Source organism: Pieris rapae, chromosome 6, assembly GCF_905147795.1.
Source record: "Pieris rapae chromosome 6, ilPieRapa1.1, whole genome shotgun sequence".
In the NCBI taxonomy this organism is placed as follows: Eukaryota; Metazoa; Arthropoda; class Insecta; order Lepidoptera; family Pieridae; genus Pieris; species Pieris rapae.
In genome coordinates this window covers 5804649-5832152 of record NC_059514.1, presented here as the reverse complement: position 1 = coordinate 5832152, position 27504 = coordinate 5804649, and the positions used below count along the sequence as shown (strand labels likewise).

General features: G+C 31.9%; 1 protein-coding gene across 4 annotated transcripts in view; it reads right to left on the bottom strand.

Annotated features, from left to right (window-relative positions):
- Positions 1-27261, bottom strand: part of LOC110992442 (protein trachealess) — a 149528-nt gene extending 122267 nt beyond the window's left edge. For 2 of the 4 annotated variants that reach the window (XM_045628489.1, XM_045628492.1), the window contains exon 1: positions 26926-27259. In XM_045628489.1, coding sequence (XP_045484445.1) covers positions 26926-27125 — 200 coding nt within the window. In that variant the 5' untranslated portion in view covers positions 27126-27259. Of the gene's footprint in view, positions 1-26925 lie in introns of all 4 variants that reach the window. The other 2 variants (XM_045628490.1, XM_045628491.1) reach the window with 2 other exon arrangements.
- Between the last annotated feature and the right edge of the window lie 243 nt (positions 27262-27504).

The following is a 27504-nucleotide window of genomic DNA, read 5'->3' as shown; positions in this document are numbered from 1 at the left end:
TCCTTATGAGCATAATATATTGTTTGCGGACATGAATCATAATTCAGAATTTTAATAAAACATAAACTAACAATATTTTTTCGTCCATCATAACAAAAATTTATAGTTTGTATAGTTTTTGATAAAGACTTTTTTCCATGTAATTCATATTGTATACGTCATACGTTTACATAATTTAAAACCTAATAAACATTAAAACCAGTTGCGCTCACTTCAAAGTTAGTTTTATATTTGTCCTCACCGCCGTTTACTCATTCTCGCGAAATCTCGTGTCATTTTTGTCTATAGAAATTAGGACATTTGAAATCTCCGATTGAATGATCTTACGATATTCTTTAGATATACTTTTTTTTTAATTATCTGACTAGCTATACGTGCCAATTTTAACGTTAAGTAATAAATTAAAATATTGAAGTAAATTATTATATTTATAAACAATCTTGTAAGGGTCACGAATCCATATAAAATGGCTTATATAATAACAGAGTAAAGTCATATATTACTGGACTCGCAATGTTAATTATGTATATATTATTCATAGCACAATATTTGTCTTTTTTAGATTTGAATTTTTAATACGAATCTTTATATTAATATACTTCGAGATCTCTAAACTTCATAGTGCAATTACCGTTTTATCACAAACAATAAAAGAAATTTAACCAATACAATATATGTATATTATGTTTAAAACTACAAGTCGTAATATTAGTCTAATACGCAGTCATAGTTGGCAAGCAGCGCAGTATAAAATCTAAGTCTACTAAAATAAAAGAAGTATGGACTCAGGCGCAGCTATCCAGTCAGCTAACAAGGTGTCGGGTATCTGTTATCTGTAGATAATTTGCTAATTGCTTTCCTATGTAATAATATGCCAGTACTCAAACACTGGCTTATTTGTTTTGTTAACGAGCGGTTAGTATTTTCACTCCTAGTTAGTATTTAGTAGAAAGGCTTTTTAGAATTTATGTTAAATTTATTACTAGCTATTTAAGTATTGTTAATTAAATATGATGTATCGATAGTTTTATTGCAATTTGAGGTTTACCTTAAACTTGAAAAGATTAAAAAATCTCCAAGAAAAATAAAGTATTTTCTTGAAGCATTTTACAATGCTATCCCATAGAGATTGTTGGATTTTTGTAATTTTTGGACGTTAGGAGAATCCATGCATTTTTTTCAAAATGTTTTCTTCATAAAGACCTTCCTAAGAGTTCAAGGAATAAATAAATCCATAATTACTGGAATTGGTCCAGGGCCCAGGCGTCTTCGTGTTTTGCGATAAATTTTATTTATATAGATATAGATGAATAAACCTATATATGACTAATCCTATACAACACAGACTCGGCTAGTATAAATAATCGGCTAAATTCAAAAGCCTTATGAGCTCACAATCTTATTGTTATTAGGCAATATTATCGAGGCGTGCGATTCGATCGCCATTATACACAATCAATAATTTTCTATCGGCGACCGCTCACACCGACAACAACCTCTCATTAGTAAAAAACAATCACTACGACTGAGAATATAATCCCTATTATGACGGTGTTATTGCGGACATTACGAATGACTTACTTACTTACGTTTTTAATTCATATTAGTTGACGCATTAACGGTTCAATAACGCAAGCAACATTTAACTGTTTCAACATTTAAAATAATTTATTTAGTAGTAATATATTGCACAATATATACATCGCATACAATGCGACTGAAACCATTCAATTGATATCAATTAGGTTTCATGATGCCATAGAATAAACACACCTTGAAGCCATTTCGGTCATAGATTTGTATCTTCGCAGCCATATTTTTATGAAAATTAGACACTGAGTATTGACAAAGTCCATTTTGCCTACCAAACAACCAAACACCTGCGTTTAAATTTCCATAAAGAATACAATACATAGATCGATTAGATAACATAGTTACTTACAAATTTAGCTCGAGACTACGCTTACAAAAAGTAGCATTCTCATATCGCGCTCTATTTCAAAATTCATCAACACATCCTTAAAGGCATATCAATAAATGTATAGTACCTGTGTAGTGCTACCCTGTGTAGTCACTTAACTTGCATATTAGTATTATACCTACATCATACACTGATGTTTTGGAGAAGTAGGAGATATCGCATTCATCCAGGGCATGTCACGGCTTCGCATAGCTGGATAATTTTTTAAAATACTTTGGAAAAACTGAGCAAATCAGTCTTGATGCGGCACTAGGTGGTACGGCAATCCATGGAATATCCTAGTCCATATGGATCACGTGGACCAAAGGGTCAAACAACTGAACTTGAATTTAAGGTAAAAATAAAATTTACAAATATTTTTTTACTTCTAAAACTGTAACGAAAACGCACTTTTAAGACCTAGTACATACAATAAGCCGGTAAGTGGTTGTGGTTCGCAACCTTCATATATTTTTATTAATCTATTTTTTTTTTTGAGGTTAATAAGTCGTGTACAGTGTCTTATTATATGGCATTATAATAACTAATATGTCCTTTGCATGCCTATTTATATATGGCTGACTGTGCTGATTTTAATAATTAATTTATCTAATTGTATCACTTTCTTAATAAATAAACGATTTCATATCATTTCGTACCTATATACAAAATGTTTAAAGATTATTGGAGCACATCCATACAATTCTACACGAACAAAGTATTGATTCGGAGTGTGAAATCATAGTGGAAGTAATAATTCCCATAATTCACAGCGCATAACCTTTCACACTTCACACCTAACAATGCGATTGTACATTGCTACACGACTGTACTTATTGGTATCATCCTAATAACCAATTGTAAGCTTATTAAAATACAGTTATAAGTGGTGAACGTTTCTTAAATGTCTATAAAATTCTCGTGTCACAATGTTTAGAAATTACTCAATTCGATATGTGTGCGTCGATTTTTATGAATTATTTTGTGTTATTTTATACCCCTAAATTATTAATACTCGAAAATATATAAGCCAATTTCACAATATTTCGATAGTGATATTGGTACTATCTTCAATTCTCTGTTGTTCATAACTGGAAACTACATTTCCGTTGGACAGTAGGTCCAAGAACAATTGTTTCACTGGGTCTGAATTTAGGAATTCCAAGTTATGTGCCATCTTAGCCCAGGAAGCGTCAATAGTTTACCAATCTATATAATAGATACATATATTTTTGTCTCTCTAAAAAGATTAAAAAAATTTGAAGGACGGTTTCATAGCTCTGTCCATGGACCGATTTCGATGATTGGCGTATTAAAGAATTTGCTTCTGTCATTAGAATATTTACTGGTATGGTTTTCATGGTTTTCGCTTTTACGTTGCATTCGGTGGGATGCTTCGATATGAGATTCTGGGGGTATGATTCAGAGACAGTACTAATTATAACTCGCGTGTGTCAAATCCCAGACAATTGCAACATACAGCAGACTTAGTTTTGTGAATCGACTTCAAGTATACGTCCTGCAACAACCCACTAACATAGGTGACTATAGGCCGCGATTTTATGTTGCCATATTGGTTGTGGTATAAAATAATAAAAATAATAATGAACTTAGCGCTCATCTCATCTGAAGGTTAGTCCCGACTCTAACTATAATACAGTCTATGAGGATGACATATAAATATGTATATCCGTCCTAGTAAACACGAATTTCACTTCTGCATAGGTCATTTCCGAGATCTATGACCATGAGAACACAATTTTGTTACGGTGTTGTGTAACGGTAACAAACATTTACACTTCTAAGAACATTTCGGCTTTGTTTTACATTTATGTTAATTGCTTTAGTTTTATAGCTACACTTAAATGACGTATATATCTAGATTTTTGTAACATACCTTTGCCCTAATAAATGTACCTACCTACTTAGTCGGTACATACCAACATATTACTATGCTACTGCATAGGGAATGTTTGGTTTTTCGGAATAAAACTTAATAAAACTAAATAATTACATTTTAATGATCCGATTTTACTCTATATAAAACCTTTCTCAGAAATAAATAAATAAAAGAATACTAGAATTATTTTGCCACCAAGTTTGTTTATGAGCTGGTTTATTGCCACAGAATTGTGTTTGCATCATATCCACTCGACCTCATATTTTATTGCACAAGTGGCTTTTAAAAAATAAATAATGCTTCCGTGACTTAGTAACGTGATACCCGGTAGAACTATATTTGTTCTGTCTTTCTTACATATCAAAAACAAGTTTTTGATATGCAAGATAAGAAAGAAAAACTATCTTCAGCGTTCGATTCTTATCCCTGAGGTCGAAGGTTCGAACCACTGGTTTATTTTACTGTCTATGTCTGCATTTAACACTTATACGGTGAAAAAAGACTTCTTGAGTAAACTAGCAAGCCCAAAAAGACACAGAAGAACGATCAACTACTTGCGTGTTATTATCTTTTAAGATAATAATAAAAACTAAAGTGAAACTTCAAGAAACTATAATTACAATCATTCGTCGAATTCATATTAAAAAAATTATTAAATTCACAGGCGTCAACAGATAAAAAATACGTCACAGTATTAAGTCATTCGAGTAGGTATCGATGTCACGATTTAGCAGGTGAATCGATAATCGATTCCCAACTACCCCAATAATATCGTAAATATATATGTCGGTATTTTTAGATGCGATGCCATAATGCGCACCGGGGCCATAGTCGTAAAATAATATTCCATAATACATTATAATAGTCGCCATCCTGGGTAATGTTCGTAAGTATTCGAATTACAGGGCGGCGTTCTCGGCGTCCATATTGGTTGTGGTATAAGTTATGAGAGCGTTAAATCGATACACGAAGATTCAACTACTATCATGGTATGACAGTTGTTGGAAATGCAAGTTTTTAGATGATATTTCAGCTTAACATCTTTTCGGGTTTTTTATAATATAAAGCAAATAAATAGAATAGAATTGATACTTTTTGCTTACGTATCGCATTTTCAAACAAAACAAATACTTTTACTATTACAATATGTTAAAACTTCCAAAATAAAGAAAACAATTACTTTGATAAAGTTTAATAACAACAACAGAGGTCCAATGATGTATCAAATCGCTACCAGCTACAAACTTGTACTACACATATGTTTCGTATCTCATCGCATCGTTTGATTGGCTGCGGGTGGCGAAATTGTCCGATGATTATTCGATTCATTCCGATGACAGATTATTTTTGAATTTAGAATTCGATGGGATTATTTTCAATCGAAATGAAATCGGTTTGAATCGTACCAGCAGCTCTTTTAATGTCACTGGCAATTTAGAGCTATTTAGCTGTAATAGATCAAGATTGGTTTCAGTAGTTATCGCTTTAAAATATATCGAAAAGTACGGGAATGACGGCTCAAACAAGGGTATAATTTGACTCAAAAATTTCAAAAACATTTTTATCATTTGATGAAAATGATTTTATTTGAATAATATCATTCACCTTAATTATTTGTTTTTACGATTAATTTATACATAATGTTTGTATATGAAAGACAACTTCGTTGGTTATGCTATAAATTGCAATTAGGTTTAAACTATCTTATGTCACAAAGTATTCATGTATTAGGTTTTCGAAACAGATTTTCTTTTCAATTATTAGTTGAAAATGAAAACTGCATTTTTTGGTGTTTACAAATAATTTATTCGTCACTGTTATATGACTAACTATGCATAATTACAATATATTACTATTAACAAAAGTCATAGTTTAAATATATATATATATATAGCTGACCTGGCAAACGTCGTCTTGCCAAACTACTACCTTTAACTCAGCGCCATCTGTTAGAATTGTATCAAATAATAAACAAATGTTAATGTTATCGTAATTTTAGTAAGGATGCCTTTTTTTTTTGAAAATGAAATATAGCCTATGTCACTCAGGAATGATGTAGCTTTCCAACAGTGAAAGAATTTTTCAAATCTGCCAAGTAGTTTCGGAGCCTATTCAATTCATACAAACAAACAAACAAAAAATCAAACCTTTCCTCTTTATAATATTAGTATAGATATATATATATATATATATATATATATATATATATATATATATATATATATATTCTATCTAATTAACGAAATAGATTTATACTGTTTTCATATCAAATCGTCATCAAAGTAGTTGATTTGCGAATGAGAGAAAAAAATAATAATTTACCGCCTTAATGTGAAACATTGGACACATAATAACTTTATCTATTAAAAATAATACAACTGCACCTTGATCTCAAAAAAACATTGTATGAAAAACAAAAAAACATCGCACCAATAAATACAAAATGAACATAAAACAAACACAAAAACCAGAAGCTGCATACATCACACCTAAATGGATTTTTAATATTTAAATCGTTTTATCAATAACAAATCGACGAAAATGCCACTTAGTCGGCTAAGAGCTAACAGCTAATTAACATCACAATCTGAACGCATAAAGTTAAGATTGGATTAATTAAATATAGCCTATCTCTTGTTATCTCTAAGATAACGAACAAGATAGTAAATACGGCGAAATCAGATACATATGGAATTTGTTTGAATTATTTCGATATTTATTACTATTTCGGACTCGATATACGAACAGAGATAGATTTTACTAGATAGAGACGATAATACACTACTTCTCCCAAAATACTAATTTTAAATATTTTAAGTGATTGTTGTTGTTATTACTTGTTATTAATCTCTTATTTATACATAAGTTAGTGTGTTAAGTATATAGTTGCAAAGTATTACAGTGATATTGTGATTTTTAAGTGTATTAAATTGAGTCAGTGACAGCTGTATACTAGGTAACGTACTTAACACGAATCGTTGTCCTTCCATCCAAATTTGAAAATTTGTGTTTATCTTTTTTTAATACCTAAGGAAAACAAATAATCTCGCGAGCATACATTTACACTGCCCCTTTGTACCTATTCTAGCTTTATCAATCTTTTCTTGTTAGTCAAGTTCTGTAATTTACGTCATAAATAATGACTACACGCAGTGCCAAGAGTCGCCAGTTGGAAAGCCAACTCCAACTCGCGCTCCAAGAACTCAAAAAGTACAAGGAGCAGTGTGAACAACTAATTGTGGAAAGGAATGACAACGAAATTGAGACTTTGAAGGTCATTGATAGAAATACTTTACTTAAAGCTGAGATGACACAGCTTCACACTCTATGCTTGGAGGCACGGGAGGAAAGAGACCGGCTTAAAAGACAAACAGGCAACTTTGACCGCTGTGCCATTGAATATGAAGAGAATTTAAGAACCATGTCTGAGCTGCAGTCTCAACTCTCTTGTGCCTACAAAACAATTGAACAGCTCAAACTTAAAATTAATAAATTAGAATCTTCTCATACTCAAAGTCTGTATGAAGAACTGGTTATTTTAAATAATGGTAAAGACTGTATCGGATCCACTACAACAATTGATTTGACTGGTGATGACTCTGTATCACATACACCAACTCAATTCAATTGTAACAGCAAAAATAAATTAAAGAAATATATTAAATTGCATAAATTCATTAAAAAAACCAAAAGATTAATAAAAGGAGATAATATTTACAAGAATCACATAAATTTAACAAAAAAATATAGAAATATAATTAATCAATGTAAAATGTTTTCAAGTGAGGTTGATTCTGTAAAAAATAAATATGAAGCTGACATTCTTGCATTGAATTCGAGGATTGCAAGCCTTCATAATTCTCTTGAAGAGATGACTGATAAATACAGTTGTGCTCAGCAACAAATAGGGGAGCACATATCGGCCATGAATGAGGTTCTGCTGCTGTCTCAATACAATGAACAACGCTTTCTGTCTTTGACCAACAATTGCCAGTGTCATTTTAATGAGACAAATGCTGAACCAACATTGTTATCATGTGAGCCTAGTGTACAGAGTGACAGTTTCATAGAAAAAGTGAACTTTATAAATAAAAGTGAAATTTTGTTATTTAGTGATGATATAGGGAAAAATATTGGCACTAAACTATATCAGTCCTCCGGCAAAACTGTAACTAATTATTGTATGCCCGGAGCCACCCCTGTTAACATTTTAAACAAAGTGCTGTGTGGAAACTATACAAGTAACACAACCATAATATTGCTTTTTGGGAGAAGGGGAAATGTAGGACAAAATGAACTGTTGTCATATATTGATAAATTAAAATCACTTAATGTAAAGAATATTATCTTGTTTACATTTCCTTACATCAAAGATGCACCTAGGGAAAATAAAATTAGACATAAGTTGAACATGCTATTGCACAATAGTTTAACAACTAATAATATACAATTAAATTGTGACTTAGGTACACTACCTAATTTAATTGACTTAAATTGTATATTTAAATATAACTATTTATTGACAAAGGATAGGTTCCACCTACCTAATTATTATTTACAACAGATAGCTAATATGCTATCTTACTTTTTATTTACAACTAAAGCTAAACATTTAGCTTTTCAGACAACTGCTTCTATTGAGCAGTTTAGTTTCTTAAAAGGATGTAGTGATAACTTGTAGTAACACTTCATGTATTAATAATAATTTAAATTAGATAGTGTGACAATAGAGGCGACCTCTAGCAATAATTTTTTACAACTCGGCTCAACACAAACATGTAATACTACTAACAACAATTGTTTAAACTTGATGCATCAAAACATGCAAGGTATGTTGGGCAAAGAGTTAGAATTAGAGTTATTTTTAAAATCAGGTAAAATTGATGTCCTATGCATTACCGAACATTGGCTTAAAAAATGCCAAATCATCTTTAACTTTGATCAGCACCAAGTTGCAAGTTCGTTTTGCAGATTGTCGGCGATTCATGGGGGCTCTTTGATTATTGTTAATAAAAATTTGAAGTATAAAGAGCGTAATGACATCGTGCGTCTATCTGTTGAACACTCTTTGGAGGTAGCCTGTGTAGAACTTGAGAATTGCATTATTTTAAGTGTTTACAGACCACCAAGTGCATCCTACGATTTTTTTGAAGAAAAGTTGGAGGAAATATTGTGTAAAGTTAGTTTTAAGAACAATAAGTATATTATTGTATGTGGTGACTTCAATATAAATTTATTAGAAAATACCTCCATTAGTAAAAAATTCAATATTTTATTAAAATCTTACAATCTTGTAAACTTGTTTCTCGAGCCCACTAGAATTACAAGTTCCACTGCTACATGTATAGATAATGTATTTACAGATGCAGAGGCAATGCAAACCTCAATTACAACAAATCTTAGCTCAGATCACTGTGGACAGTTAGTGGCGCTAAAATGTAAAGTGGTGAAACAAGTAAAAAAGAGCAGTGTGTTTGTTCCAGTAAATAAAAAGCGAATGGTGAGATTTAGACATAATATAGGTAAACACCTACCTCTATTACCGGTAGGTACTACCGTTGATACACAATACAACAATCTAAGTGATTGTATAAATAAGGAGTTCAAAACCATCTTTACTCCAAAGAAAGTCTCTGATTCGCAGTGTAAATCGTTCAGTGATTGGGCGACAGCGGGAATTTATAAAAGTAGACAACGGTTGTTTGACCTTTACGCTGAAAAGTCATACAATCATAATGAAGAATTTACTCTCTATGTTAGAAATTATTCTAAATTATTTAAAAAAGTTTGTTACGCGGCCAAGTCCTTATATATAAAAAACAAGATTGAAAATAGTACAAATAAAACTAAAATGACTTGGAAGATAATTGATAGTGAAACTGGAAGAGTCAAAGATCGCAATCGTGACATCGAACTATGTGTCGGTAACACTATAATCAAATCTAACGAAGAGATAGCGACTGTTTTTGATAAGTACTTTTCTGACATTCCAATTTCGACTACCAAGTCTCTCAAATCGTCTCCCGCTCTCGCTGAATCGCTGCTCAAAGATAATGTAAACGAGTGCAAGGTCAGTTTTACATTCCGACCCATTGGTGCCGACGATATAGTTAGAATATTTAGAACTATTGATATTAAGAACACTACCGATCTTTGGGGTATTTCTGTAAAAATAATTAGTAGCATAATTGATATAATTGCCCCCCATCTAGCTATAATTTTCAACAATTGTATCGAAAGTGGGGAGTTTCCCGATCTTATGAAACATAGTAAAGTAATTCCTTTATTTAAAGCAGGTAATATGTCCGACCCCAGTAACTTTAGACCTATTTCCGTACTACCTACCTGTAGTAAAATCTTTGAAAAAACTATATTAAATCAACTTGTAAGTCATTTTAACGCAAACAAATTATTACACAATAATCAGTTCGGTTTTACCAAGGGTCGCTCGACAGCTGATGCCGGCGTTGAGTTATATAGATATATAGTTAAGGCTTGGGAGGAGTCGCATGACGCCTTGGGTGTTTTCTGCGACTTATCCAAAGCATTTGATTGTGTCCAACACGAGACCTTAATCGGGAAACTCCGCCACTATGGCATCAAGAATACCGCACTGAATCTTCTGACTTCGTACTTACATGGTAGAACTCAGAAGGTCGAAGTGAATGGTAAGAGGTCCTCTGGGTCGGCAGTTGATATGGGGGTACCACAGGGCTCAATTCTTGGCCCTTTCCTCTTTCTTGTTTATATAAATGATCTACCTTTCATGGTAGAGAAAAAACATCAGATAGTTTTGTTTGCAGATGATACGTCCTTGATTTTTAAAATCAAAAGACAAATAACCAATTTTGACGATGTGAACAACGCTCTCTCTTCGATTGTCCATTGGTTTAGTATGAATAACCTTCTGCTTAATGCTAAAAAAACGAAATGCATTAAATTTTGTGCAAGAAATGCGAGGGTTATGGGTACTAGACCAATTATAAATAATGAGGAATTGAATCTGGATGATACAACTGTATTTCTTGGGATCACCTTGGATTCAAAACTTCAGTGGTCCCCTCATATCAACGGATTGGCGAAGAGACTTAGTTCTGCAGCTTACGCGGTTAAAAAAATTCGCTCACTGACTGATGTCGATACAGCTAAACTTGTTTATTTTAGTTACTTTCATAGCTTAATGACTTATGGCTTATTGTTATGGGGTCACGCTGCTGATGTCGAATCTGTTTTCATTCTGCAGAAGAGGGCTATTCGTGCAATCTATAATTTAAAATGTAGGGAATCTCTCAGAGATAAATTCAAGGAAATTAATATACTTACCTTTCCCTCGCAATATATTTATGAAAATATTATGTTTGTATACAAAAATAGTGATAAATATACTAGATTAGAACATACGCACAATGTCAATACTCGGAACAAACGCAGGCTGCAATTTCCCCGTACTAGACTATGTAAAGTTAGTAATTCTTTTTTGGGGAAAGGGATACTCTTCTTTAATAAAATCCCAGAGGCTCTTTTATCTCTGCCTTTTAATAAATTTAAGAAATGTATTAAAGAAAAGCTGTGTAAAAAGGCTTACTATAAAGTTATTGATTATCTAGTTGATAAAAGGGCCTGGGACTAGTGCTGGGCAGGCTGCCTCTAATTAATTTGATATATTTGTTTTAAATATTGTTTGATGATTTGCTTTTTTAAAAGAGTACCGAGAGTTTTTTACGCCGGCTTTTTCTCTCGGCCTACACCCTCTGTCTTTGCCGATGAGTAGGGATGCCTACAAGTTCGAATTGATTGACGTGGAATAAGTGATACCTAGAAGATCTTATGTTCCAAAATAAACGTATTTTATTTTATTTTATTTTATTTTACTAATAAAATGTATATTCTCTTTAGCTGTATTTATTTCGTTTAATAAAGCGTGCTAATAATTGTGCCTGCACGGCCAAGCGTACTCTGTTGTACGCGTTACGGCGTGAAGCAAGAAAAATCAACTGTCAGGGTAGTATTTGCTTATGATGGCTTTGGAGCTGACCAGATAGTAGCTGGTATTGCTAGTTTATATATAAGTAAGCCTAGATATATGACTTGTTTCAGAAGCGATATTGTTTCTTCTGTGTTAATAACCAGTTGCGCTACAAACTTTTGTGTCTCATATTTCTGTATGTCTGATTTTCTTTATAGACAAGTTTGATCTGCCTTCTGTTCCCACTACATCGACTTTTTGAGTCTAAGACATACCGGTGACTTTACGATGTATTGCTTCACGAGTGCAACTCATCTTAATATATATATTTCTTGTGTGCGCGTGTATGTGACTGAACTCCTCCTAAACGACTGGACCGATTTAGACGAAATTTTTTGTGTGTGTTCAAGGGGATCTGGGAATGGTTTAGATTCACAATTTTGTCCGCTGGACAATTTTTAATTAATTTTCAATTTTTTTTTTTTAATAGTTTTTGTTGATTTTGGAATGTTTTACATTGGATCCGACAGACGGCGCTACCATCGCAGTGTCAAATTTTAAATAATATTCGAATTTTAATTTTAGTCTGTCCCGAAATTTAAAAAAAGTTTTGTTATCATTGTGTTATATCGTGTGTGACCATGTGCTGGATCGTTAGATATTGTCATAACATTTGAATAATAATTTTCATCAAAATGGCTTATTAAAAATTGAAATTTTGAAATTAAAGACGTGTAGACAGGACAACGTCTGTCGGATCCGCTAGTATACATATAAAATCCATTGTTACACATCGGTGATCGAAGTCACGACCCCACGGATCAGAGTCACATGTTAAAACCACTTTAATACAAAAAGTTTTAACCTTTAAGTTGATACCTTAATAATTTTTATTATCTATGGGTATCGCTGCGACTACGATAATGCTAAATTAAAATTCTATTCAACGCGCGCGCATCTCATTTCACAGTTCGTAATTGAACAACTATTTTAATATTACATGTTTCATTTTATTGAAAGCAAATTTCATAAATATGAACATTTCTCTTATATATTGCAAAATATTATTTATAGAGGAACCCACAATACAGTGCTTCCCTAATAAACAATATCTTTATTGTTTTATTTATTTATTTAGTACTCCTACAGCTAACATAAATTATACATAATGACATACAAATACACTGAGAATATAGCCAAATATGGAATACATGATATATTTAACATTAAAAAGATTTAAAAAAGGGAACAAACAAACAAAAATTATTTAATACATTTGACTAATTGTGTGTAATATATCTAAAAGCTACTTTTGCGTACAATTATTTTTAAAGATCCGTAATCTGATTATCTACGATCTAGAACTGTCATGTTTCCGCTTACCTAATGAAATTGAGGAAAGATCTAACTCATGCAATCGTCTGCGTGTGAAAAGGGAAAAGATTTTTTAGGCTCCCAACTATGACAGATTGGTCATGATGAATTTTATCTGTTTAGTCGTGTCAAGGGACCTCAATAACCGTATTTATGTAATGATAAATATAGAAATCAGTAACTCGATATTAAGACAAATAAAGAACGCGCGCCGCGACACTCCCAGCGTGAATCCGAACGAAACTTATAGTCACTCGTATTCTGCCGGCAGGCGGCGCATGCGCAATTACTCAAATACTCTGACTGATAACATTAAAATTACTTTCGTTAAATTACTCTTATGGAGTGTAAAACAATTCATCTACTACCTACAAGAAATCGGATAACAACGTATATTAGTTCGAGATTTTAAAAGCGTAGAATATTTTAATATTCGGAAGGTATGTTTATATGATTAAATAAAAACGATATTACATATGAAATTGTAAAGTACTAAAATCCTACTTTAAAAAAAAATGAGACGGGGTTGGGTAGAACTTCCCTGGACCAAAGGAGGGCGTAGGTAATAGAGAAAGTAGGTAAAGATTAAAAGTACCCATAACCGACGAACATGTATGGTAAATGTCATGAAACTGGATGAAGCAAGGCAGATATGTCAGATCCGTAGCAAGAGATTCGTAGTCGCGGTCTGCCCCTTCGGAAAAATGGCATGATATATATAAACTCTCAAGCAACAATGAAACAATAAAAAACAGATCACGTACAATATTTTATGTCACCGGAAATTAAGCAATGAATACCTTACTCAATTTTTTTAATTACTATCTCTGACATTGTATTCCAAAATAGAATTTAGCTAATTCGAATTTTAAACTGCATTAAAACGTAATTATATTTAATCTGTTCCGATACCACGAATTCTTTATGGTCCTGTGATAATTTCTCCTCGTATCAATACAGGTGTTGTAAAAGGTCCAATAATTTAGTCGTAAATAAGATAGCAACTACTGTAAAGCTTTTAAAGGATTTAAGGCTGTACTTTTGATAATTAACTTTTTAGACTAGAATGTAGATTTACAAAAATATTTAAAAAAAAACAACATGATGTATAGAAATACTGCAATGCAGTTTTAAGACTTTATACTGTAAAATAATCAAGTTGTTTATCTTGAATATAAGCAGGAATTAAGACCAACTAATTTGTTAATGCGTTACTCTGTCAGACTTAATCCTATAATGCGATCCCTAAAATTCGCAAATGCATTTTTGATGGACATTAGTAGAAATTCATGATAGTTACAGAATTCAGAAAATACAAAGAGAAGAAAGAATGGCTTTAAATATGTTTGTGTCTACATCCGTTATTAATCTGCTCAAAGATTTACTAAGTACAGCAAAATACTACAAAAATGTCTCATATATTTATACAAAGATAATTTAAAAACAAGAAAGGTTACTTAAAAATTCAATTTGTTTGCTTATTTCGACTTACAAATTCCTCTATGGATAGAGCGATTTATCTTAATATTGTCTTTGGCAGCTACAATGTCGCCAGTATTTCAATAAGTCACGTGTACTTAAAGCTAGCCTACATCCATAGCAAAAACATCACCCCCCACGGTCAAGCGATTTGTCTTCACACCCCATGGCTGCTCTCGGACGCTTGTAGGGTTACCAGCATATCAGTATTTTATCTACTTTGGTATCATTTAATACTATATTAAATCGAATTAAAGCAATACCAAATCGTACATTAAAAAAATTGCATAACGTGTCAATCCATCCTATAGCAAATTTATAACTCTAAGATTTTAATTCCTCTTATTTAAGCAAAGTACTCTCATATTATTTTGTCAAATTGTATTTTTTGCTGTGATAAAAAGAGAAAGAGACTTTAAAACATTGGATTTAGACCAATTTAGTTTCTTATGAATTTGTTTCGAAATGAAGGTTAGTTTGTTATGATTTATTAATCTGTGGCCTGCCGGTTTTAGCGTCATTTATTTAATTTGTTATTTTAGCAGCCGACATTTTAAGTGTGATGACGGAAATTAAGTAAACGTCTTGAAAATTAGATGGTGCAACCAGGAGTGAATGATATTTCAGCGGTTCAGCCGGAAAGTATGAGATTAGATGAAGTATATAATATATTATATTTGACACGTTTGTTTTTTAATATATCTCTAGCAAAACCTCATTACTATTAATTTTAGTAATTAAATTTTTTTTGTAGGTGAAATTGGTGAAATAGGTTTTAATTGTAGGTGAAATCATTGATAAAATTTAATTAAATTAAAAAAATACCATTTGAATGGTTTTGTCATTACGTTAGCCGTTCGGCTGGATAAAGCACTTTAGTTTTCTATGCTAAACGTTATGGAGCTTATAAAAGACACCAGAGATATATAAAGTTACGGCGTTTAATACCTATCTTAAAAGATATAAACTTTTAATTTTAAAATATACCAATAGTGCCTTTTAAGTCCAGATACAGACTTCCGCGATAATTTGTAATACTTAAGTAGGTGATCCTCCTTCTATGTGGCACACGCCATCGACTTTTTAGGAATAGGGCTTGTCCTCCTTATTTTAAGATAATATAAAATTTTAAACGTGACTGACAACCCTAGCCACAGATAATAAAATTATTTATTCAATAAAACAAATAGTGTAAAGTGTGACTTTTCTCGCTGTAGCCATGTAAGGAGTAATGGTGCAAATAAATAAAATGTTGACCTTGCAAATGCGTTTAATTCAAGTGACTAGAATCGCCTGGGAATTTTAAGGTTTAGAATATTATTAGTTTTTTAATTCTAGATCGGATGACATCCATTGTATAAGGTTTAATTTGAAAAGTCCTATAAATACCAAGTCTTATAAATAAAATTTAACTTGGAATAATCCAGTAAATAAACCTGCGTTTAGGATCAATAGTATGTTAAAGAAGTAATCTACCAAAAATTTATAGAGCCAGTTTGGTTTTAGACATATTTCAACAAGGATCTCTCAATATAATTATTTTAAACTTTTTGAAATTATAGCGTAATAAATAGCTAAATGCTATGGATTATATTAAGGACTTATATAACATTCATGAATAAATAAAAAAGTTGAGTTTGTTTATTATGAAAAAATAGAACGATTGTTTACCACAAACAAACATCTGCACTATTTACGAACATCTTAAACGAAGCGTTTTTAACGTATTTATTCTGAATTTCATTGTAACATTGCTTTACAAAGTGACAATTATAAAAAATACGCCGCCTAAACCCCGGAAAACATAATTTCCACGTTTCCCTAACAGTGTTTAAGGTCCGACAATAATCAGAACGACTAATAAAAGTTCAGACAGAACTCTGAGCGACTTTTAATTCTCACAGCCCATTTGACTTGATGCTACAATGTGCATTCACCCATTCTGGAACATCGAGGGGTATGGAGTAGATTCTAGTTTTTCAAATAAACTTATTCTTTCAATATTCATACCACCTCAGGTATGAGAATCACACAGTAATTCCACAAGGACAAAAAAGTAATAGACATTAAAAAATATTATAACATAAAATTTTGTGGTTGATCAGACTGTACGGAAACTTGATTCTTATTTAATAGAACAATATATTTTAACATGATTAATAATGCTAAACATCAATAGAAGTTTTACTTGCTTCATTTATTATTTGTTGTATTATTAAGTTATCACAAAATAATTCCACGATAAAAAAAACAACTCCATTACTATCTTATTCCCTATGTTTTCCTAATTCTATCCTTAGTCCGGCGCCCCTTTCTTCACACCCGTTACGTTTCTTTTCGCACTTTTATTTTTCCCCTTTCAAAGAATGTGACGATTAGAGACTCCTCTCAACTAATTATGTAAAGAAAATTTATTCTTTGAGGGGACTGGCGTTTTTCAATTTATTTAACGTTAATTGTATTTCGCAGCTTCAAAAATATGTTTTCAAACGTAGTGACAATTAACTTATTGTGACATCGAAGTTATTTTATCGTTTTCCAGACTTTTACTGTTAACTAAAAAGAGCAAGCTTATCCTAGAATGATAACGAACAGATTGTATCCGAAACTACATCAACGAACTTTCTTCTTAAAAGACCGGCAACACACTCGCGAGACCTCTGGCATTGAGAGTGTCCGTGAGTGGCGGGTTCATCTAACATCGGGTGAGCTTCCTGCCCGCTTGCACCCAGTTGAATAAAAAAACTATCAATAAGAACTATTTCAAAACGCTGAATGTTAGGTCTCAGGAGATTCAAATTTCAAGCTACTGAGGTACATTTAGTTACACATTCATACACATTATACTTACTCATACTTATACACCGAAGTATTTCCGAACCAATTCGGCTTAGAGTCTTTCAAGAAAAGAGCGTATATATTCTTAAAAGTCCGGCAACGCACTCGCGAGCCCTCTAGTATCGAGAGTGTCCATGGGCGGCGGTATCACTTAACATCAGGTGAGCCTCCTGCAAGTTTGCCCCCTGTTCTATAAAACAATACACTCACATGCATCCACACACTCACTCATGAAACACGCTTGTGTTTTTAAACACGCTTTTTTTAAAAAAAAACCAAGAATATAATATGTTTTAAAAAAATGCATGAAATTAATAAGAAATTAAGTATTAAGTTATAGAAGAGCAGGGAATCCTGACAAAGATATTTTTTTAATTTACTTCCCAAATATTACACATTGCAAATCATAAACACATGTTTTTATCTAAACCAGCATATCCTATAGAAAATCAATTGCAACCATATATAATGAACTTCTTCAAAAATAAAATAACGACGACTACTTCTTCATCACTTCATTAAAGTTACATATAACTTGGATTGGTATTTTACAATATTGGAATATATTTTTCCCATCCTAGATGATTCAACTTATGAATATTTATATAAAATTTTTATATAATTTTTATAAAATCTGTTAAAAAGAAATCAAAGTAAAAGAAGCTGATATTTCGTTATATAATGAAAATGGGTTTAGCTAAACCTCAATTACACAACCTACATTGTGGGAAAGGCTTAAATAAACTTATCAAATTACCCGGTTCACTGGTTATACAAACAAGATGTCGACCGCCTGTCATTACTTACCGTTGGCTAATTATGTCTATGATATTCGACTTGTTGCTAGTTATAATTGGTATGAAGAACTCAATTCCTTTGAATGTTTCAAGGTAGATGTCTCTTTTATTCGTATTTTTTTTTAACTTATAAATGCAACTATGTAGCTGACTACTTACGGATGACCTCTAATAGGCAACAATGGCGGAACGTCGTGAAGCGCATCACATCACAGCCTTCTATTACCACTACTACCTAGCGATCACGACCGCTCTGTCAAGAGTGTAAAGGGATACTAAGAAGAAGCAAACTACTAGAGTTTGATTATTTAAAAAAATCTCGAATTTACCCACCTCTCATTTGTCTATAAAATTTGCAATAAATACATACGGTACTAAACAATATCCTACAATGTTTGAATATATATTTTTTCTTTTTGATAAAAGCTTCCCAACTCTCGGCACATCGATACGTTGGTAAGTGACCCATAAAATACTTATAATGTGATAAGCAGTTACAGGCAATCATGACATACACGAAAAGATCATACAAATATTAAACAAAATAATTACTATTTAAAAAAATGAAATTACAAAAAACTAAACAAAATCGATATTAATCTGAGAGATAAGCAAGTATGGATATTGAGAACTAGTTCGTTAACCAGATTGCTCAGTCTGGATATCGGTGAACGTTGACCAAAACGCGTTCTTAGGAAGGGAGGGACAAATGGTATGATGGGATGTATTCACACAAATTTATCAAAATATTACAGGTGCAACCACGGTTTTGCATACCCTAAACTTCGTTTATGGGTTAAACATAAATGCGTGTAACTAGTTTTCAAATTACTCGGCACCGTTTTGATAGAATACAAAAAGATATTATTTTATAATACTATACAAATAAATACTTATTATGTGAACAAAGATTAATACCATAAGATATAATATTTTCTTTGTCAACGCTCTTCTTCCGGGCTTCGCACAGGTGATTCATTAAATACCAATATACAGTCATAGCCCAGAAACTGTTTAATTTTAATACTTCACCTATTATCGCCATATTCCTAAATCCTATCAGATGGTTGGTGACTCTGCTACCTACGTGAAATGTTCCTAAATCGCTAAATCGATTCAAATGAATAGACCGATTAGTATTATCTAGTTTATTCTCACCATTGAACTGGCAATCCTCGATGTGACAACTCGCTTTCGAATTAATTTCTATGGAGCAATTAAATTTTTGAATTGAATACGCGGTAATTTGTCGGTTGGACATTTTGACATGTCAAAATGACAAGATAAGGGTAGACGAAATTATATTAACAAAATCGTTTACTTACTTCGCTTGATTTTATTTAGACGTCGCTAAGGTTTTTACAAATTAAAATACACGGGTCAAGATCCTTACAAGATTTTAACTGGAGTAATAACCGATGTTCTCTAAAGAAAAACACTTATTCAACGCATTCAAGTTATGTATTATTGTAAACTTATAATTTGGTCCGTGGGGTCCTAGCGCATTAAAGCTTTTTAGGGAATTATCAAAAAGGTTAGTCGACATCACAGGAGAACGAAGAGCTGGCAGCTACCTCGCACAAAGAATTAGTCTAGCTATTCAAAGAGGGAACGCTGCTAGTATCTTCGGAACCTTGCCTAAAGGGACTCCTTTTAATAATATTTTTTAATAATTAAATTTTAAGGTTAGTTATTAGATATATTTTTAGTTTGTAATTGTATATTAATATAATTAAATATAAATAATATTTGTTAATATTATAATTTAAACATAAATTTAAATTTAAGCGACCGAATTATGTTTAAATAATTATAAGTTTACAATAATACATAACTTTTATCCGTTAAAAAAGTGTTTTTCTTTAAATGTGTAAAAGTTTTGTTAATAAAAGACAAACCGATGTTCTCATTAAATAATACAAAATATTATAATTCGTTTCTAAAATCTTAAATACATAATATATCAATAATTAGTGATATATTTTCGAAATCGGTTAGTTAATAATATTTTTTTATTTGCATATTAGTAGATTTGTATTATATAGAATACTCTAATGCTTTCCAAAGCTTACATTACTTGTTAATGGCGCTTCAATCTTTTAGGGTTAGGCCTCAGATATCTGTATCTGTTTCGTGATCATTTGTTTTTTCTAACAGACAAACAGGTAATTTAACCTTCTGTGCCAAACACACGCGAGTGTTAATTGCGCACACAGAAAGTCTATTAGTGCCCAGCCGGAAATGGAACCTGCGACCCCAGAGATAAGAACCAATTCGACTTAGGGTCCTTCAAGAAAAGAGCGTACAAATTCTTAAAAGGCCGGCAACGCACTCGCGAGCCCTTTAGCATCAATAGTGTCCATAGGCGGCGGTATCACTTAACATCAGGTGAGCCTCCTGCCCGTTTGCCCCCTGTTCCATTAAAAAAAAAGAGTCGCACGTTGAAACCACTAGGCCAACAGTACTCTACCCAGTATTACTTGATCTATAAATTATCAACATCTAATGGATTGATCCAAACCAATAAATTATTAATGGAATAATTGCATCCATTATATTAAAAAATATAGGAAAGTAAAGTAGACCACTTTTCCAATAACCTATTACATTATAATTCCTTTTTTAAAATAACTGTAATTACAATCGGCAATAAACTAAAAGACCCTTCACTTCCAGGCAAAATGTCAACTGCGCGAAATAAAAAAACGCATGTCACTGTGAAGCAAAAAGGCGGAAAAATCAACAATTTTATGGCAGTAATTGCGAAGTAACGCAAATTATTCGCCTAGTATGGTGGAAATTTAACTCAATTCAGGGTATAGAGGGCAGTGAAGCGTAATTTAATAAACATGAGTACTCTTCAACAATGATGTTAATATGTTTAAAAAAGTCGTCATTATAAAGATGACACGCTTTTTTTGTTTGTATGTACCTTATTACTAGCCGACATGTTCGCTAAAAATTAAAATGAAATGCAGACGCTCGTGTTCTGAATCTTAAGATGTAATGTATCTACATTATTTTACTTTAAATAAGCTACGTTTTTGATGGGTTTCGATTTTTGGTGAAGGTTGGAGGCATTTGACACTATTAGTCCTCCCGGCGTGGGGTGGCGGTATGAACTCGGCCCTTCCTTGCTCAACACTTGGTCAATGCAAGGTCCCAAAAATAAGATTCTTTAAAAAATCAGATGAAGAAATTTTCCTATTGGTGTAGGCAAACGCCTAGTCTGTCCAAATCCCCGATATAAAGGCTTTTAATTAAAAGGATATGTATCTGAGAGATACATATCTCTTTATTACAAATCAACATACATTTGTATATTCACTATACCAATCATTTTATATCGTACTAATAATACTACTTACTTTGAAAGTGTTTAAGCTACAATTCCTATGTACCCTGCAGCAAGCAGAACATTCACAATAGAGTGATAACTCCGTCAAGCCATTCGGTGCCCGGCACAGTGCCAATACGTATAAATTTGCGACACTACTGTCAGGGACTGTTTTATACGATATTTTTTGCGACGAATCGAACATAAATTCCTACTGTTCAACAGTAAAAAGTGCATAAAAAGCACACAGCCATATGCGAACAAAGGTTTTTGTCCTGGGTGATTATTTATTTTAATTTCGACACAGTTAATGAAGAATTAATGTACACGACGTAGATGGAATGTTAAAATATTGGAGAGATGCCTTATATACGTTACAGCTTTATTAACTTTTTGTGTCTATTACTAAAGAAAGCATCAAATATTTATATAAAACCTGCTGTGCCTTGCGGCTTCGTCTGCCTAGAATACGAAATAAAAAGACTACGTACGAATATCCCATTAATACCGTGCGGAGGCATAGCAAATTTATATTTACCTTATTAGTTCTTAGTAATAATGCCCTCTAGGGCTCTAGCATCGAGAGTGTCCATGAGCGGCGGTATCACTTAACATCAGGTGAGTCTCCTGCCCGTTTGCCCCCTGTTCCATAAACAAAAACAAACAAAGCCTTTATATAACTTCTGGTTATGCACTTCTTGCACTCATCATTTTTTTATTTATTGTTTTCTTTTCTTACTAGGGTTGCCTGGAAGAGATCGCTTGTTAGCGATAAGGCCGCCCGTTGCATCCCTTGTAATTTATATATATTGTGTTATTTGTGTTTCTTTCTAGCAACGAAGTGTGAATAAATAAATAAATAAAATAAATAAGCCATATTATAAGCTAGGTAGAAGTTGATACCTAACTATGACTGTGGTGTGTAGGTGTCATAAAACTTAGATATTTTTGACAAACAGGAGTTCTTCTTAACGCTTATTAAACGCTGTCTCCACTGTAAATCTTCTCCTAACTGTTCAGCAAATAAGTTGGGCAGTTTATCAGCGCAGAAGTCGGTTCGGTTGTTCAAACTACGCGACTTCTCCTGAAGCAATTCCCCCGTCCTAGACTATCTAAAGTTAGTCATTCTTTTTTGGGAATAGGGATACGGAGGATCTTTGCCTTTTAATAAATTTAAGTAATATATTAAAGAAAAGCTGTGTAAGGCTTACTATAAACTTAGAGATTATCTTGTTGATAAAAGGGCCTGGGACTAGTGCTGGGCAGTCTACTTCTAATTAATTTGCTATTGTTTTAAATATTGTGGTAGTGTTTGATGATTTGTTTTTTTTAAAGAGTACCGAGAGTTGCGATTCTGCATATTGGACAAAAAAATTTTGCTATTACGATTCTATTCAACATGATCGTTGAATAGAATCGCAATAGCCTTCCAAGATAATATACTAAAACAAAGATCATCTTATTTGGCCAGTACTTCATTATCGTCATGTCCCCAAAATTCAAAACAGTTGGAAGATAAGTTTTCTTTAATAATATTATATAGTTATATAAAAGTATAGAAAATATTAAGCTAAAATCAATTTAATAAATGTTTACGTTGTGTGTCGAACTCAGGAGCTCCATGTGATACACCGTGGACGTTAACCACGAAGCCACCACCAGGTAGACAAACAAATAAACTTACCAGCAGTCCTTAAACACGCACAATAGTAATCAATCATGTCTTCTCATCATTCTTCGAGTAAAAAACGATGATTAAAATGTCGATACATTAATTTTTACGACAAAATGGCATTTTCTATAAATCCTCAGTATATATTGCAGTAAGTTGGGTAATTAATTTTTTTATATGCCAACATTGACCACTTAAGGGGCAAAATGGCCGCTATAAATCGGAGTGTTTTAAAAAACCGTACTATGCACAATTCTCTTTTAATTCCCGTTCCATTGATCGTAATTAGTCAGTTAAAAAGTCGATTTATTTGTAGAAAAAGAAACAATTCAAGATTTCCTCCCAATCGGCAATAAAGACTTCTTGCATCTTTAATTAAAGTTACATAGTTTACATATATGTGTGAACCATAACGCCCCAATGGGATATGGTGTTTATTTATGTACGTTTTTCACGCATCTAGGAATTGTCTATGTATCGATAAACATTTTTTGATTGACATGCAATATGATCTTTAGTAAAAATAATAAATAATTTAGTCTTGGTCGTTCCAAGAAAAAATAATTACATTTAAACGACTAATTTTTATATTCTTCAATAACGAAAACATATTTCAGCACGTCTTATCAAATTATAGTTGCACAACGTAAATAATCTTTTCTTATATACAGGCTGAAAGTTTCTGGCATAATTTACCACTAAAATAAAAGATAGTCACCCTTTTGCCCATATCTATAATTCTGTACACTATACTGTTACTTTCAATTATTTTATACATTCAAATCATTCAAGAAATCTCATTTGATAACTTAAAAATTACTATATCATTAAAAGAAAGAGCTTTATTCAATATCATATTGTCTTGTTGGCATTTCGGCTTAGTTTCTTAATGTCTATTACGGGCCGAGGTTATCCGATTGTATTGAACAAAAACCTGGTCCAGCCGATATGGTTCGTTATTAGCTGGACGTCCCGGCGAATCGTTTTTGCTCAACAGCATAAGTTACATCGCGTAGTTCACCAAGATATCTACAAGGTACTCGATGATTTTTACTCATTTACGTTATGTTAAGACCATTATAGCTATAAATGTTTATTAGTGATGTTTTATGTGATCATTCTTCAGATTATATTTCTTTACATTGAAGCAATGGTTCATGGTCAGAACATAGAAATTCTTTTACACATCTTATTGGTTTGGAGGGGTATTGTATTGTTTATTTAGTTCTAAATTATATTATTCATGTTTAATATATTTCGTAACTCAGTTGGTAATGCAGTGTAATCGATAGCCCAAGGTACACCATATTATGGACGCACTATGAAACAAAAATACTTCCCGATAGATCTGACCTTTTTTACATGCGCTTAAAAATTGTATGATATTTATTTTATAATATTTTAAATAATCTTTGAATAGAAATTATTAAATTACACTAAAACTATTATTGGTATTTATTATATGGGTATTTATTTAAATGGTTATATTAAAATATGTAATTATAATAAAGTAAGTAAGAATTGTCATAGGTTCTGTAGACGAACGTTTTAATATAAATAAAATTAAACGTTAATAATACAATATTATCCCAGGTATCAATTGTATGTATTTTCAATTCTGTTATATTTTGATGTCTTCAAAACACAGCCTATAATCTGTGGTTCAGATCCCGAACGGGCGGGAAACGTGTCATTTGACAGACGAAATAACCTAATTACATGTCAAAATGTCCGATGTTCGATCACATTCGTAATATATGTGAATCGATTCTTATTATAGCATCCGATACAATTTGTAACTTTGTTACAATATTGAAAAATGTAAAATTGACAATATTTTAAAAATATTGCCGACAATTTTTGTATTCCTAAAACTGTATAGACTTAACTCTAGACTTTACATAAGGGAACAGCAAAGCTTACAATTTCCTTGCATTTTATTTTTTTAACACTTTGCCTTATAGGGTAACCAAAAATAACTGTCTCTCTTAATAATAATTTTATATTTTATTTTAATCGAAGGTTAATACTTGTTCCGTACCATCAAGTCTATAGAAGTGCACCAATTAGTATGATTAGTATCAACATAGGTACTATCTTAATAAAGTATTCTACGCTTATGCAGATGAAGTTGAATGGACTATAAAATGAATATTCCAAGTAGTAATTAGGTAAATTAAAAAAAACGGAATATAAGCCTGCACAAGGTTAACTAGTCTGAAGGATAATCTGATATTTAAATAGCAAAATATATGAAAAATACCAGTTATTTTTAATTTAAGGAAGATAAAAAATAAAAACTATTATTAGTTTATTTAAAAGTTATTTATGCCAGTAATTTATGAAATAAAATAGGTGCATCTTTTGAAAAACAACTATTGTTATGACACATAAGTGGTTTTTAGAAATAAATTTAATTTTTTTAACATGTTAGTTAAAATAAAGAATACATAACTTTAGAAGGGTTTTATTTATCTTTCTACTTTAAACTATTCTACAGACATTTTCATTTATTTTAAAATTTATAATAAGCTGGTACTTTTATGAAAGCTTTCGAGTAGGTATAACATTGTGCAAAAATATTTTAACTTGAATATGTTAACCGTATGAAATGACGGTCATATAATAATTATATTTTCGTTTTGCTAAATATTGCTCTCGCGGTTGGCATGACAATTAGTTTGAACGATGGCAGTTGCAATGTCTCCATATTTTGAGTTAACTCCATAGCAGTATATACATAAATCAACTGCGTCATATATGGGATTTGTATGAATTTTTGACTCAGATCGTTAGGTTTATAATTGCTAACAAATTGAGCTATCCTTATCTAAGTACATATAGCTCAAACGTTCTATTGCAAATGTATTTATGGATTAAGTTTCTTTATGATGGTAATATGGATTTAAAAATTCAACATTTACAATAACACACTTTAAAATCGATTTTTGTTTAGTTTTTTGTAAAAAAAAAATATTGTTTTTATTTTGTAATGTTTGTTACAATTGTTTGATTGAATTTGTATGATCTCTAAATGTATGTCATGTTCTCCTTTAAGTGCTTGTCACATAAAAAATTGTATTTTGTGTTTGTTTTTACCAATGTAGCGTTAAGAAACGAACGCTATCTCCGCCGCCATGACACGTCGGCGGGTGTAGAACAATTGTAGCAAATTGTAGTAATAATCTTTTAAAGGTTTTGCATTAGACGTGAAAAAAAGTTTAATACGTCATGTAGGCGCAGTATCATAAAATTAAATTTAATAACTGTAATTTAACATATAAGTATCACTCCACATTCTTCGTTACGTTTTTACGCTTGTGTAATACCAATTTTTATATTTTCAACTTTTAACTACTTCTTAATTCAACATGCAATAGTTTTACTACATTTAAAAATAATTAGAGCATTGAATTTTTAAGCAATATGGAATAAGGATATACCTTACTGGTTTAAAAACTATGTGTATAAACTGTAATATGTATAATAACAATTTAGCACTTGACAATTACCCCTCATTTAGGTTCTCAAAAAAAATCAATCATTAAAGATGTACATTGACATAAAATCTACCAGAAAAGTCGTATTAAGCCATAACTCACCGATAATAAGGAAAAGCCTGGGGTACATGGAGGTCCATCGGCATTGACGTATGTGCATGGCCATGTGCATATTCATGCTGCATCATTCCATGCATGCCATGCCCCAGCATGGCGGCCCAGGGCGACGACGCAAACCCGCCCGGGTGTTCCATTTTTAAACAATAATTTGAAATCACATCAGGAACAAGTATTTCACACATGCACAGGTATTCTCAGGTTTTTATCACTCAGTTTAAAATCCACAACACATGATTTACATTATTTAACGTAAATCTGAATAGTGTGATAATGGAGGCTGGTTTAATCGGTTTGATAAAGCTTTTATCCAAAAACACATCAAGATATGTTCAAGATTAGATTAATTTTAACTAGGCCGGGTTCCGACATTTTTAAAAAGGTTTTTGTCATATATGATAGTAGCTTACGATTACAAATAAAAATTAGCTTTTATATTTTTTTATAACAATTAAAGTGTGTTTCCTGAATGAAAACTTATTATTCTATAGCTCTAATTAATGGTAGTATTGAAATATAAGCGATTTATTTTATACTTTTATTAATGACGACTCTACATTTTAT